The 13,390-nt window shown below is 42.6% G+C and overlaps 1 protein-coding gene across 2 annotated transcripts in view; it reads right to left on the reverse strand.

Moving 5' to 3' along the window:
• MON2 (MON2 regulator of endosome-to-Golgi trafficking) overlaps positions 1–13,390 on the reverse strand; it is a 966,303-nt gene that overhangs the window by 340,038 nt on the left and 612,875 nt on the right. For both annotated transcript variants that reach the window (XM_086919098.1, XM_086919097.1), the window contains exon 21: positions 8,960–9,070. In XM_086919098.1, coding sequence (XP_086775224.1) covers positions 8,960–9,070 — 111 coding nt within the window. The remainder of the gene's footprint in view (positions 1–8,959; positions 9,071–13,390) is intronic.

Here is a 13,390-nt window from a genome sequence, read left to right on the forward strand (position 1 = left end):
TAGATTCACATGATTGAATCAGAGTAGCTAGCAGTACGTAGCACATTTTATTCTGTATGAACTTGAAGATATGCAAGGGTGTGCTTTAAATTGTCCATTTGTACGGAGGAACAGCTTTACCTGATAAAACCATCGTACTCCCAATCGTTAAATATTCCATGCTTAACCTCTATAACTGTAAACATCACAGAGAATAAACAGATCTTTTGGAAACCACTACATTAGAAATCTCTACACTGTGAGAAATGCATTTATAATAAAATGTGCACATTCTAACAGTAAAAAGGAATGAGGGATGAAAGTGAGAACTCACCGTCACTGTCCCACTGCTACATCATTGTCAGCAGCTGCATCCAGGCAGTAATGCCTGGTGAAGGTGTGTGTTCCATTTAGCAGCCCTGCATATATCCTGGATCGGTACTCCAGCAAACAAAACAGTGGATGTAGATACTGCTCTCGTCGAATGAGCACAAACCCATGCTCCCAAAGGCGTCCGTGCTGTTTTATGGAAATATTGGATTGCACTTGAGATCCACTGAGCAATTCGTCTTTTGGAAAGAGGATAGCCCTTTCTGGGTGCACTGAAGGATACAAAGAGCTGTGAAGATTTGCAAAAAGCTTTAGTTCTCTGTAAATAACACTTCAGACAACGCTGGATATCCAGCGAATGGAGAGTCCTCTCCGCTGCAGTAGTCCGTTGAGGAAAGAACCTCTTTAGGATAAGAGGCTCATTCAAGTGAAATTCTGATAGGACTTTGGGTATAAACTTTGGATTAGTTTTAAAGACTATCCGATCCTCTTTGAACTGTAGAAAATGTTCCTATAAAGTAAGGGCTTGAATCTCCCCAACTTTCCTGGCCGATGTGAGCGCCAGAAGAGCCACCTTCCAAGACAAGAATTTAAGGTCCGCCTAGTGAATGGGTTCAAAGGGATGCTTCATGAGTTGTGATAGCATTATATTCAGCTGCCAGAGAGGTGGCAGAGTCTTAACTGGGGGAAAGCTAAGAAATATTCGTTTTATGATTTTTTTCCTTCTATATCAACAACAACAACAAGAGAGATAGGGATAAAGGACACTCCTATTCCCCAAACAATATACTAAAGAACAGCAAAGGAGTGACAAGAAAGGAGAAGTTTACAATATCCAAGGTAATAATTCCTGGACAAAAACAACACGTTGTTTCATGAGATACTGATTTACACACAGGAAGGATGTAAGAGAATGACTAACTGGATAGGAAGCATTCAATGTTTGTAAATAAAACCCTCACTCATCAACATAGTTGATGACATGCTTCATCATAGGGTTCTTTTACCATGGAGACCGAATGTCTCCTTGGTAAGCTACCACTCCGGTGCTACAGCAGAGCAGGTTTCAACAAAATGTGAAGTATAAGTGTTTAGAAGGTGAAGTTAAAAAATGGCGGACTGTCCTCCAAAGTAAATTTTAATAAAGAGTCCGCCATCATTATTAAAAACGAGTGAATCGGACATCATTGACCATCAATTTGAGTCAAATATGTCCTAAATGACTTAAAAGGTCGACATGTTTCGGCTTTGAAAATGCTCTTTTAGCCAAGCTTTCATCAGGACCGAAAGAAAATTTGTGCTTCCCAGGCGGTTTACGCACCCAAAGGCGTAACCTAACCTTGGGAATGTATGTGCAAACGGTGTTACACTCATGGTTTTACCAGATTGTAGGTTAGTCTTGGAACTTCCAGACCCTACCAATCTGTAAAAGAAAATTCATATTCAAACAGACCAAAAGACTGTAAATCAACAGGTATACATAAAATTAGTGCAAATTTACCACAGTCGTATTCTTGCAAAAAAAAATATTGAACTCCCCGTGTGCTCAACATTTAAACTAGGTAATTGATAAATACAGGACCCGTCAGTTCCATCTTCAGTAAGATAGATCCAATATGCATATATTGTGGCCTTATTTAGACACATTCTGATATTCTAATTATTTTCAATTTCAGATAATTCAGAATAAATAAACCCCCAGCTTAATTATGAACTTCAAATGAGGGGTGATTTGATCAGGAATAGAATTTTTCAATCCCTGTTTCCTTAATCCAACCCAAAGCTTGGTAGAAGGTATCCCTTAAAAAACATTTCCTATTAACATATAAACATAACAAAAAAGGAGGACCTTTAAAACCAAAAATGCTAACTAGAGAAAAGAGGCGATTTACTTTAAAAAGGCAAGAAAATTGATCCCTGAGCACTGCAGCAGGGGTATTCTTCACGGTAAGGATATTCTGTTAAGGAAAAATAGAACACCCTCTATCACAAGAAGGACCACGTCTAAACACTGAATCTCGGTAACAGCAGAGTAGAGAATGTCGGCGGGTGAAGACACACATTAATTTCTCTAACCGTACTTAATCATGCAAGACCAAAGCGTTAGTCTCTGAAAATATAAGGGGCAAAGTTCAAAAGACTATATCTCACTTGCCGTGGGGTAAAAAATGTGGAGGGCACACACCTATTTTAGAAAACGCACTTAGTCTGGCCAAAACCCGACGGGTAAGTCTATATAAACATATGCCGACCCCTTATCGTTAGTGACTCCCACACAAACAAAAAATGGAAGTACGAAATTCCAAACGAAGAACGTAATTTAACTTGAAAAAAGGGGGAGAGATGCAAGTGGACTTACTTTGTCCTTCCCGACTCCCCGCTGTAAACCTAATTCATTCAAGTCCACGGCACGAATGGTGAGTTTATATTCAGACGCGGAAGTAGAAGTGCCTCACAAACGTGTCACGTGACCCGAATCATGTTTGCTAGATGACGTATACAACGTCCTTGTAATCTCCTTAGGGTTCAGACAGTAGAAGGGCCTCTCTACTTTAGGTCATTTGATATTGAAGCTTTATTGACAAAAAACACCCACTGATTACAAGCGTGTTGCTTAAAAACACAATAAATCTCAAACGGCTATGATAGTTAAGACTAATGGTTTCTATACTATCATATATCGCCTGAAATGTGAATGCATATTTAGACCATTATTATTTTGTGTTTTCAAAAAATAAGAATAGAGTAAAATGAAAACAACATTACCAAAGCCACTTTAACTCTAGAACTTCATTATTGGGGAAACAAGATGTTTTCCAATGGCAGATGTATCCCTGCATCCAGGCATAAATCCAAAAGACAACAAACAGTAAAAAGGTGTACGTTGGGATGTATCTATAGGGAGCACCCAAAGCACACTTATAAAGCTAGATGAAAAAGCCACTTTGACTCTGGAGACTTCATTTATAATAGCCACGTAAACTCTGATTCCTCATTTTTGAGGAATAAGAGGTTATTTCATGGCAAATGTGTCCCTGCGTCCAAAGAACAAATTGATTACACATGATAATAAAGTGTATGTTGAGATGTGTCTGTAAGGGGGTACCCATAGCACACTAATAAAACCAGATGTGCAGCCACTTTAACTCTGGTCCTGCAGTGGTCATACCGACATATTGCAAATAGCAAGGGCAGATGATTAAATAAACCACATTGCTAGAGTTGCAATTTGTATGACTCCGTTGTTGCCAAAGTCTTCCAGGTTCCAAATTGAGACACTTCGTACTTGTAGTTAGATGACAAACACTACAACCCCCGCATGGGTAATGACCCACAACGAGGGGAGGACCCCATGTGTTCAGTAATGTTCGAGTATCTTCTATTGTTTGAGTTCTTGGACGTGCATGTACGAGAGAGTCCTTGAGACTTCTCGCCCTTTTATAAGAAAAAAGGGGTTTCTCCCATTCATGCTGGGTGCTGATCAGGATCCTCCAGTGTTTGTTGATGCACTTACTAACAAGATTAGAAATTGGGTACGGATCAACAGAGATGACATTGAGGAGAAACGCTTACCGGCGTTATCTAGGCGTCTGCCTTCTCTATCCGGCGGTGTGGTAATGGGTGCCGACGGATTTTTGGATTTCCATTGAGCGATCTGGGAAATAACGGAATCCGGTTTGGGATGGCCCACCAAAAGGCTGAAGCGTCCTCTCGGGCCATGTACTTCTTTTCCAACCTGGAGAGTACTGGTGTTACTGTTGCTGGTATTTTCATGACCTTAAGTCCTTCCTACCATTCGTGACTTATTATCGGGATGGCCCTCACCGACTTCCTATATGGCTCCTTAAAATCATATAAAAACACTTTGTCTGGTTAGCTCGCATAGGTAGGTCAAATCTGTTTGCAGCTCTTTCCAGCAAGTTATGAAATCCACCAATATCCTCTGGGGGTGAGTGAACCGGTACCGGAGAGAGAGGAGAGGGCATGGGAATGAGGTAATCATCCCATTCTCTATTAGGATCTGTAATTTCTCCCTCCTCTTGGTTGTCGTCTATAGTAACCGGATACTGTTGAGGGATTGGTGGAGGCAATCTCTGTAACGGTTCCGCCAGCACAGCTTGGCCCCTCATCAGAGTAGATGGTATAGATCGTGTACGAGGAACTGCTGATGGCATTTCTTGAGATACAGGAGCTGGTGGAAATCTCTTCCTGTAGTCAGCCAACATGGTCTGTCCACAAAGAGGACTGCATGCAAACCATTTCCTCTTGATAACTCTGGTGGTATTGTTCCTGAGGAGGGTATTGATATTCACCATATTCTTCATCAAAGTTGCCCTCCTAAACACTTAATGTGCAGCTGGGATGGGCTACTTGCATGGCCATAAGGTCCTTCGTCTTCTTCCTCAGAATCCTGCTATTCTAGCAGGTGAGATGGCCAAAGAGGCGTAACTTTGCTAGGAGATGTGATTTCAGTTGTAATTCTCCTCTTCCTAGCGCTTTCCGACCTATCCAGTGTTCTCTCCCTCATCGACGAGCCAGTTGACGAGATCATGGACGAGATCGCTGATGACATCGTTGTTGAAGTTGAAGCCATAAACGGTTACTTGGAAACCATCAGCGATGGTCTAGCCACCGTCGACGACGAGTTTACTGTTGTCTTCGTTGACGACTAGTCCACCGTAATTGTCACCGACACCGCCGAAGAAACTGGCGCCAAAATTGTCGTCAACGGTGATAAAATCTCCGTTGACGCTTACTTCGTCGACAGAGCTCTTAACTCCGCCGTGGACGCTGTGTCCTTCTTTGGTAGCAGACGAATCTCAACCTTCGTCGACGACCACATAGATGGTTTCTTCGTCGACGGTCCCATCGGTGTTGAGGATTACGTTGAAATTTTTACTTCAGGAGGCACTAAAGAATGCTTTTTTAAGGAGTGCCTGACCAGAGGGGGTGTCTTAGGTGGCTCAGAACTCGCCTTTTTAGCAGTTTTATCCCCTGAAGCATGTCCCTTCCTCTCCTTTTCATGTCTCTCAGGAGATTTTGAGGCATTGCGCCACCTAGACCCTTGATTAGTCTTCTTAAGGGCTTGTACTAGATGCTCCTCAGAAAACTAGGTATGTGGTGATCTTTTTTTATGGGACCTTCATGATGAGGAAGAGGATGCTGCATCGCTATCACTAGAAATCACCTCCTTTCTTGCTTTTAGTTTTTGAAGCCATTTCAAAAGGCATCCCTCACGGTCCTTTAAGGTCTTCCTAGAAAAAGTACGACATACCTTGCAGTCCTTTGCATGATGCTCTGGATAGAGGCAATAATTACAGTCCTCATGAGGGTCATCAGTATAAAGCCTCTTCTTGGAATACTAAGCACAGGCTCTAAACAGACCCTTTTTCTCGTTTCCCGACATAAAGTCAGAGTGATCACCAACCAGCACTGAAGAAGAATCCTGCAGATGAAATCTGAGATGAAAGTTAAGAATACTGTCCAAAATCACTAATTACCAAGAGAAAACTGAGCAGAGCTCAGAGGAGACTCCCAGCACAACGTGCGGTAGAAAATCTGAAGGTCTACGGTTCTCTCAGGAGTGTTCTAAAGGGTTAAGGGTCCTGATTGAATCAAGGATTATTTTTAGTCTCTTTTACAAAATGACAGTTATGGGTTACAAAAGTGAAATATGCCTAGGCTTTTTTTCTGCTTTGTATTGATTTAAGCATTGCTTTTTTGATATACCGGGGTCTCCCATCTCGACGACGGTGAATGATTCAAGCATGTGAATCTATGAAAGTTCCAATACTGGAGTAAAAGGAATAGTAAACAAATCTCTCCATATTTAAAGAATTAGAAGGCTGCCTCTCTTGAGACAGTTTGTACTTGAATACACAATACATATTTCAATATTAATAAATGGATTTTCAATGTTAATTCTCCATGTGAACTCCAAGGGGTATTGGGGGTACTGCAACATCTCCTGCATGCCTACTACAGCACTGCTTTTGGGGTGCTTCCACACTCCAGGCAAGGTTCTCTAGAGGATGACCAAGCTGCAGTAAAAACCTACACCTTCAAGTGACTTGGCCTAGAAAGTGCTGCAGCTTGCCATCCCCAACACCACCTAATGACAAATTCCTAAAAAGGTAACACAAACTTGCCCAGGAAGAGGGCTCACTGGGACAGTGAGCATACTGGGAGGAGAGAAGGAGGTGGAGGGAGGGGGGAGGCTGGAGGAATGACAAAGAAACTTAACTTAATGCAGAATCTGGAAGTGCAAGTCATGTCTTCACCATCTCCACTCTTTCCTCAAAGCTGCTCCAGGATGTTATTTTAAACTTTGTAATGTTCCTTCACTTGCAAAACAAAATGGAGGTCACCTTCACTGGCCCATTGACCCAGCACAATTCCATTCTTGCTGTGACAATGACACCTGCTTGGTAAAATGCAGCTTCACACCCAGCTGACCCCTATGGCCACAAACCACTGGCGTGCAGCGCAGGTGTGTGCAAGGAACTGCTGAAGGCAAGACATGGCTTCCTTAGGTTCTCAGCTATAATGATAATTCCAAACAGCATGGTGCCTAGTGCTGTAGCACCCCAGTATAAATGGAATCCCAGGAATTTGTTCCCCAGCACCACATGGTACAGTAAAAGAAAAGTCTAGGATTTCGTTTAAGGGAAGGGAGCTTCCATACTCCAGGACATGTTGTCTAATCGTGTCAGTTACTTGGCATAGAGGCAAAAAAGGTTAACAGGAGTGTCATGGGGCCTAATTCAAGGAAGAAGATATATCTCCTGCAGACAACTGGGTAGTACAAACAACTGTGATTTATGTAAAATGGGACCCTAAACCCTTTGGGCCTGATGCCACTGCACCTGCAGAACTATTAACAGCTAGGCCCGCTAAAGGGACATTTAAATCATAAGGGAGCAAAGTTGGAATGTGTCAGTTCCTCACCGCCAAGACCACAAGCTGCTGCTGAGCAGCACAGCCCTGTGCAGGAAGGGTATGACATGGTTGCTTTAAATTTGCAGGTTAATTGTAATCACTGGATTGCCTGGAGGGTGGGAATAAGGCCAATAATTGTTTTAACGTATAATCAACACCCAGAAAGCCTAAAAAAAAATGATTCAGAATTCAGGGCGTATAAAAAGCTGGATTTAATGTTGTTCAATGCAATTTAATTATTATACAGCTGTTTTGATTATGTGCATAACAGTTTACATTTTGCATTGGTCCCCTTATTACGGCATCATAGGACTATCCTTTGTAGTAAGGTAGCGTAATATATGTCTTGCTTTTAATGGTCTTTTACAAGTATTTAACTTGTTATCCTACTGTAATTTTGGTATTTTCCTACATCGTCGCCAAATCCTGGAATGACCTTCCACACCACATCAGGACCTCCCCATCCCTTCTTGAATTCCGCAAGAATGTGAAGATCTGGTTATTCAACTAGGAGCCTTATCGACCTACTCACCTACTCCAGCGCCTGGATACCCCTCAGGTGATAAGAGCTATAATACTCACAACATAATGTACATGTTGATAAACATTACACTGCCTTTTTAACTTCTACATCATGGATAATGTATCACTTAAAAAAGACAATATTCATGGGAGATCAGGGGTTTTTGATTCCTCACTCTTTTTTGGCCTATATCCGCAAAAAAGTGTGTAGGTGAAATCAATGGTTGAAGTAGGTAATAATTAAGCAGTCACAAAATCAAACCAAGGGGTGAGGTTACATTAGGGGACAGTGCCTTGTCAGACACTTCTTTAGATGCCCATGCCACTAAAGCCAGATTCTATATTTGACACATTATATATTGTCAGATTGCAGTTCTCCATAACTAAGTCCACTTCAGTTCTTACTCAAACAGGGTAAATCCCAGGTAACATTTTTCATCCTATTCCTCCATTACTGGAAGCCTGTTCTGGCTGGGGCATTAATGTTGCATAAAGCCCATTTTGCCTCCATGAGATGAGGAAATTACATGTGCTGAAGAAAAAGAATACTGAAGGGCATTGTAATGCACTGGAACTCCAGAGCATTCCACTTGAACAACCATGCTTTCTCTCTTGCAAGACAGTCACTCATGAAGCATGTCATACAGAGCATGAACTGTTTTGCTGCAGAGTAAGGCTCACGGAGAGCTACAGGAGCTTAAGAAGCATTTATGTGTAGGAAAAACACTACACAAGGCACACAATACCCAAAAAGAGGACCATTGCATGGCAAAAGCAGAATGGACAGGTCAAGTGGATACAGAGAGTGGCAATCAGGGGACATATACAAGTACAAGAAAAATAACTTGCACGACACATTTTTTGGGACTTCTATTGAAGCAGAGCTCTTAAGCTCTTATTATGCATGAATAAAAGGGGGTAACGAACAATTGGAATAAATATATATATATTTTTTTTTAAATAGTCCTTCAAACATGGTTCAGCTTCACGTTTCAATAGATCATCAATTTCATATGCTGTTTTTCATAAACAGCATTATTTTGGTAATCAGTGAAAGTATTCATCACATGGAGAAGCAAAAGGTTTTTCTACCGGACTTAATTAAACTGATAGAACTTAGCGATAAGAACATTATAATTTGCTTACAATAGAGCCATTTACGTAATATAAATTTACGCAAACGTTTTACCTGGTTTTCTGGAAATGGAGGTTCATGTTTGAATGTTAATCCAGCTTTTATCAGAGATGTTAGAGCTTCAGCTCCCCACTCCCTCATTCTAGAGTTAGGATGCTGGCAGACCTAGTTATTTACAACAAAGTTTAAAGTTAAATCAAACAACATTCAAATGGTTAAATTGTATAGTTTAACAGCATGCATATATTTTATCTAATTACCGTAGACATGGAATTTTTGTCTAGACATAAAAACGGCCTGAAATCAACTTTAGGAAAACAATCTCTTCTGTCTCTTCATCCTCCTTGACCCATCAGCTACATTTGACTGGGTTAACCACAACACTCTCCTGAAAATTCTTAGAGAGAGAATAGGGATGAATGGTTCAGTCTTCAGTGGGTTCTTATCATACTTGGCAAACTGGGGTTAATATGTAAAAATGGTCAACATCATCTCTAATACCTCAATGATCCAATAAGATTCTACAAGGTTGTATTGTTCCTCTTCCCTCCTTAACCTTAATATGGAGCCTCCACTCTCAGTCACTCAAACACATTGTATAATTGTTTACACAGAAGATGCCCAAGTCCATCTGGAAGCGCCCTCTTGTAATGATGGTGAATTCATGACAAAGTTCATGAAGGAATTCAAGTCTGGATTTCACCCCTCCCCTCCCCCACTTAATACCTACGTAGCTAAAAATATAGTGCTCCTACTATCCACACTTAACTGCCCTATATTGACTCAAACTTGGCTTAACTTGCATGCAGTGCTAAAGCATCATGCCTAAATCACGAAGTCCTCGAAATCCCTTGGCTTCTACTTGGGCAATAACCTTAACCTTCATCTACACTAAGGAAGCAATTTCATCGCAGACAGTTATGTGGAATTAATCTTTGTATCCCACGTTCAGTTTTTAGGCTACTATCTAATCTATTACACTGCTCCTAATGGAGTATAAAATATTCTCCAGGTGGCAGATTGGATCCGGAAACATTTCTCCAGCAATGCTCCTTGGTTTAGTTATGTGGCACAGTGTGGTTTATGATTGGCGCTCTACCACACTGGACATGCCGAAGCAGAGCCCCATATAAGCGCCACCCCTGTGTGCTGATATCAGTTTCTTATTTTTCCCTTTCTGCATCCTCTGATGCAGAGATGAACAATTGCTGGTAACTGTGTGCCGATTTCTAATTTGGCACCTTTTTAGATGTTAAAAAGAGGCCGCTCCACAGGACAGGGTAGTGGTGGGGCAGTGAGGAATCTGCAGTTAGAGTATCTATCAGAAACCGTGCTACTGAAGGTATGGAACTTGCTGTGATGAATACTCCTATCTGGAATAAACACCAAAGAAGTACCTTCCCAGGTGAAGGGTCTTTAAAGTGGGCTCAGCCTGAAAGGTCCTGCATAAGTGAGTCGGTGACATGCCCTTTCCGCCAGACCTGACTGTCAACACCTATTTCTAAGTCTGGCAGATATCAAGAGCAGGCACACCAACTGCTAACGGAGTGGTAGCAGGCTTACCCTGGTGCAGCGAGGCTTCAAAATCTGATGGCTGCTTCTTAGCATGTGCATAGCAGATCTTAATGCAGAGGACTATCCACCTCAACAGGATAACCTTCTGCACAGCCTTCTCTGTTTTCGCCCCTGAGATCCCCACAACTACATACTGGTTTTTGGTAGATCAATATAAAAGCATAAAGCCTTTTTTGGGGATCTAGTCAATGAAGCCTCTCCTCCACTTTCAAGGGGTGAGGAGGTCAAGGAACGCTGGTAGGGTGATGGTTTGCCCAAAAGAGAAGGAGTCACAACTTTAGGCAAGAAGGTCACCTGAGTTCTGTGCACGAGCTTGTCCAGGAAAAAAAGAGGTGGTGGGTGGTTGCACTGGCAGTGTCTGCAGCTCACGTAATGCATCTCCTAGTGAGTGTTCTTGCTAGAGTTCATATCCACAAAACCATAGGCATTGTATGTGCTTGACAGTGGGGAATGGACCTAGCCAAGGTTCTGCCCATTCCTGGAAGACGTCCTGCGTCACTTCGGTTTGTAGATGCCATTCGTGATCTGACAGATGCTGGTCTGCTTAGCTTGTCAGCTCTGGCACACTAGGGTCCTGCCACGTGGTTTACGATGAAGAAAATGGCCTGCTGCTCCAACAAACAGAGCCTCCGGACACAAGACTAAGGAACCCGCTCCACCTTATTTTTTGCAATACCACATGGCAGTGGTCTTGTCTGTGAGAACCTGCACCTGCCTCCCCAAGATGGATAAAATATAGACCTTCAGAGCTAAATGAATGGACTGCTACTCCAACAGATTGGTATGTATTCAAACTTTAGTCGGAGACCAGATTTATATCATCTCCACCTCCCCCAAATGGCCTTTGCAACCCAGCAGTGATCCATCTGTCACCACAATCCACTCTGGGTGAGGGGCCTGCTGCAGGACCAATTACATTTCAGCATCCACCACAGCAGATCTTGAGAAATCTCCTGTTAAATTAGGAAAGCAACATATATTTTGATGGTGCTAGGCCCACTGGAATTTCAGACTCCATTGTAGAGCTTGCATGTACCACCTGGTGTAATTGACATGGAGCATGCAGGAGGCCAACAGGCCAAGAAGGTTCAGAGTTGTTCTCACCAAGAACCAAGTCCAAGGCTAAACCATAGAAATCTTAGCCTGACTAGCATGGACTTGTTACAGTAAAAGGAAGGCCTTGAATTGCATGGTGCTCCAATGAATGGAAGCTTGGAGTAGGAGTCAGGTGCAACTTCGGCTCATTGATAGTGAACCCTAATGATGTCAGGAGGTTTACTGTCGTCTGTAAATGGTTTATGACTGACTGTGGCGAATCCTCCTTCAAGGTCGAGGTATGGCAAAACTGGTATTCCTGATCTCTGAACTTGGGCGTCGAACAACACCATCACTTTAATGAGCAACTGAAAGGCTTGTAAGATCAAACGGAAGCACTACAAACTGAAAATGCTCCTGACCGTCCTTGAACCACAAGTAATGTTTGTGGGACTGAACAACAGGTAAATGAAAATACACACCCAGTAGGTCAGAGGACATCATTGTGTCCTCAGAGTTCAAAGCAGACAGGATCTGGGCTAGTGCGAACATTTTGAATTTGTACTTATACAGGACGGATCCAGAGATCGAAGGCTAAAAATAGGTCAGAGACCCCGTCCTTCTTTGGCACAGGAAACAGTGAGATGAACCACAACCCTCTCCTCTTTCTGAGCCAGAAAGCCTCTTGATATCACCTTTAAAAAGTAACACTAGCATCTCTTGTAATAGAATGAATAGGTGCCCTTCTGAAAGTCACTCATATGTGTGGGGGGGGGGGTTTATTAGGGATAAAAGCAAGGGTAGCGTATAGCCCTGCAGAATGGTTTGTAAGATTTATTTGTCGGACATAATGTATTGTCAACCTAGAAGGAAATGCGGACTCCTTTCCCTCATTGGAGGGTAAACTGAAGTGGCTTAATGATTTTTGACACAGGGAAAGGGGAGAGGGTGGGCTGCAAGTTGCTTCCCAGACCCACAGCATCAGCTTTGTAAGGACTGGGGAGATTGCAGCAATGGCTGGGAAGACTGTTGTTGCTATACGCTAGCCCCCTGGACTAGCCTCGGAATTTTCTGAATTTATGCAGTGGTGGAAGGATGTAGCCAGGGTTCTCTCCACTGTTGGAAGCTGCCTTGTGCCACCTAGGAATGGAGACACCATTCGTAATCTGCCAGATGCTGCCTTGTTAGCTAGTCAGTTGTAAAAATCAAGGATCCAGCCAGGAGGCTCGCTTAGATGGCCGCTCGGCAGGAGTCAAAAGGCCCAGGAAATGCACTGTGGCTTTGCCATCCATAAAGCACTGCAAGGCGGAATCTGCTTTTTCATCAACAAGGTCTGAGCTATCAAATGGCATATTACTTAGAGAGGCTTCTACATCCCCGAAAATCCAGTGGAACCACATGCTACGTGGAGCACAATACTGCTGCCAACCACAGTTCCCACACAATTAGTAGTACCTAAGTCAGGACTATCACATATTTGGCCATGTATCGTCCATCACACATTGCCAGAGAGAGAGGCCATAAGGTCTTCGGTACCGGAGGCAACATTTTCCTAAACATGCCACAGCGAGTATATACTGACATAATAAACAGCATTGACTGATCTAAATGGCAGGATAGAAGAAGAAAACATAAGTTTTCAAAACATCTCCATCCTCTTAGACTCCATATCTAGGGGACTCGTGGGGGATGAATTGGGTTCACTGTATTGTTTTACCCTAAACTAGCAGACTCTCTGAAGTAGGATGTTTAGCTAGAAAATGAGGATCTCCAGGATCCACTCTGTGACACTTAGATACCTGCCCATTAATGAGTGAGCAGGAACAGGGCTTTGACTAAGAGCCTATCAAGGTATCAGTAAGGGCCCTGTTAAAA

Source organism: Lissotriton vulgaris, chromosome 1_1 (assembly GCF_964263255.1).
Source record: "Lissotriton vulgaris chromosome 1_1, aLisVul1.2, whole genome shotgun sequence".
NCBI lineage: Eukaryota > Metazoa > Chordata > Amphibia > Caudata > Salamandridae > Lissotriton > Lissotriton vulgaris.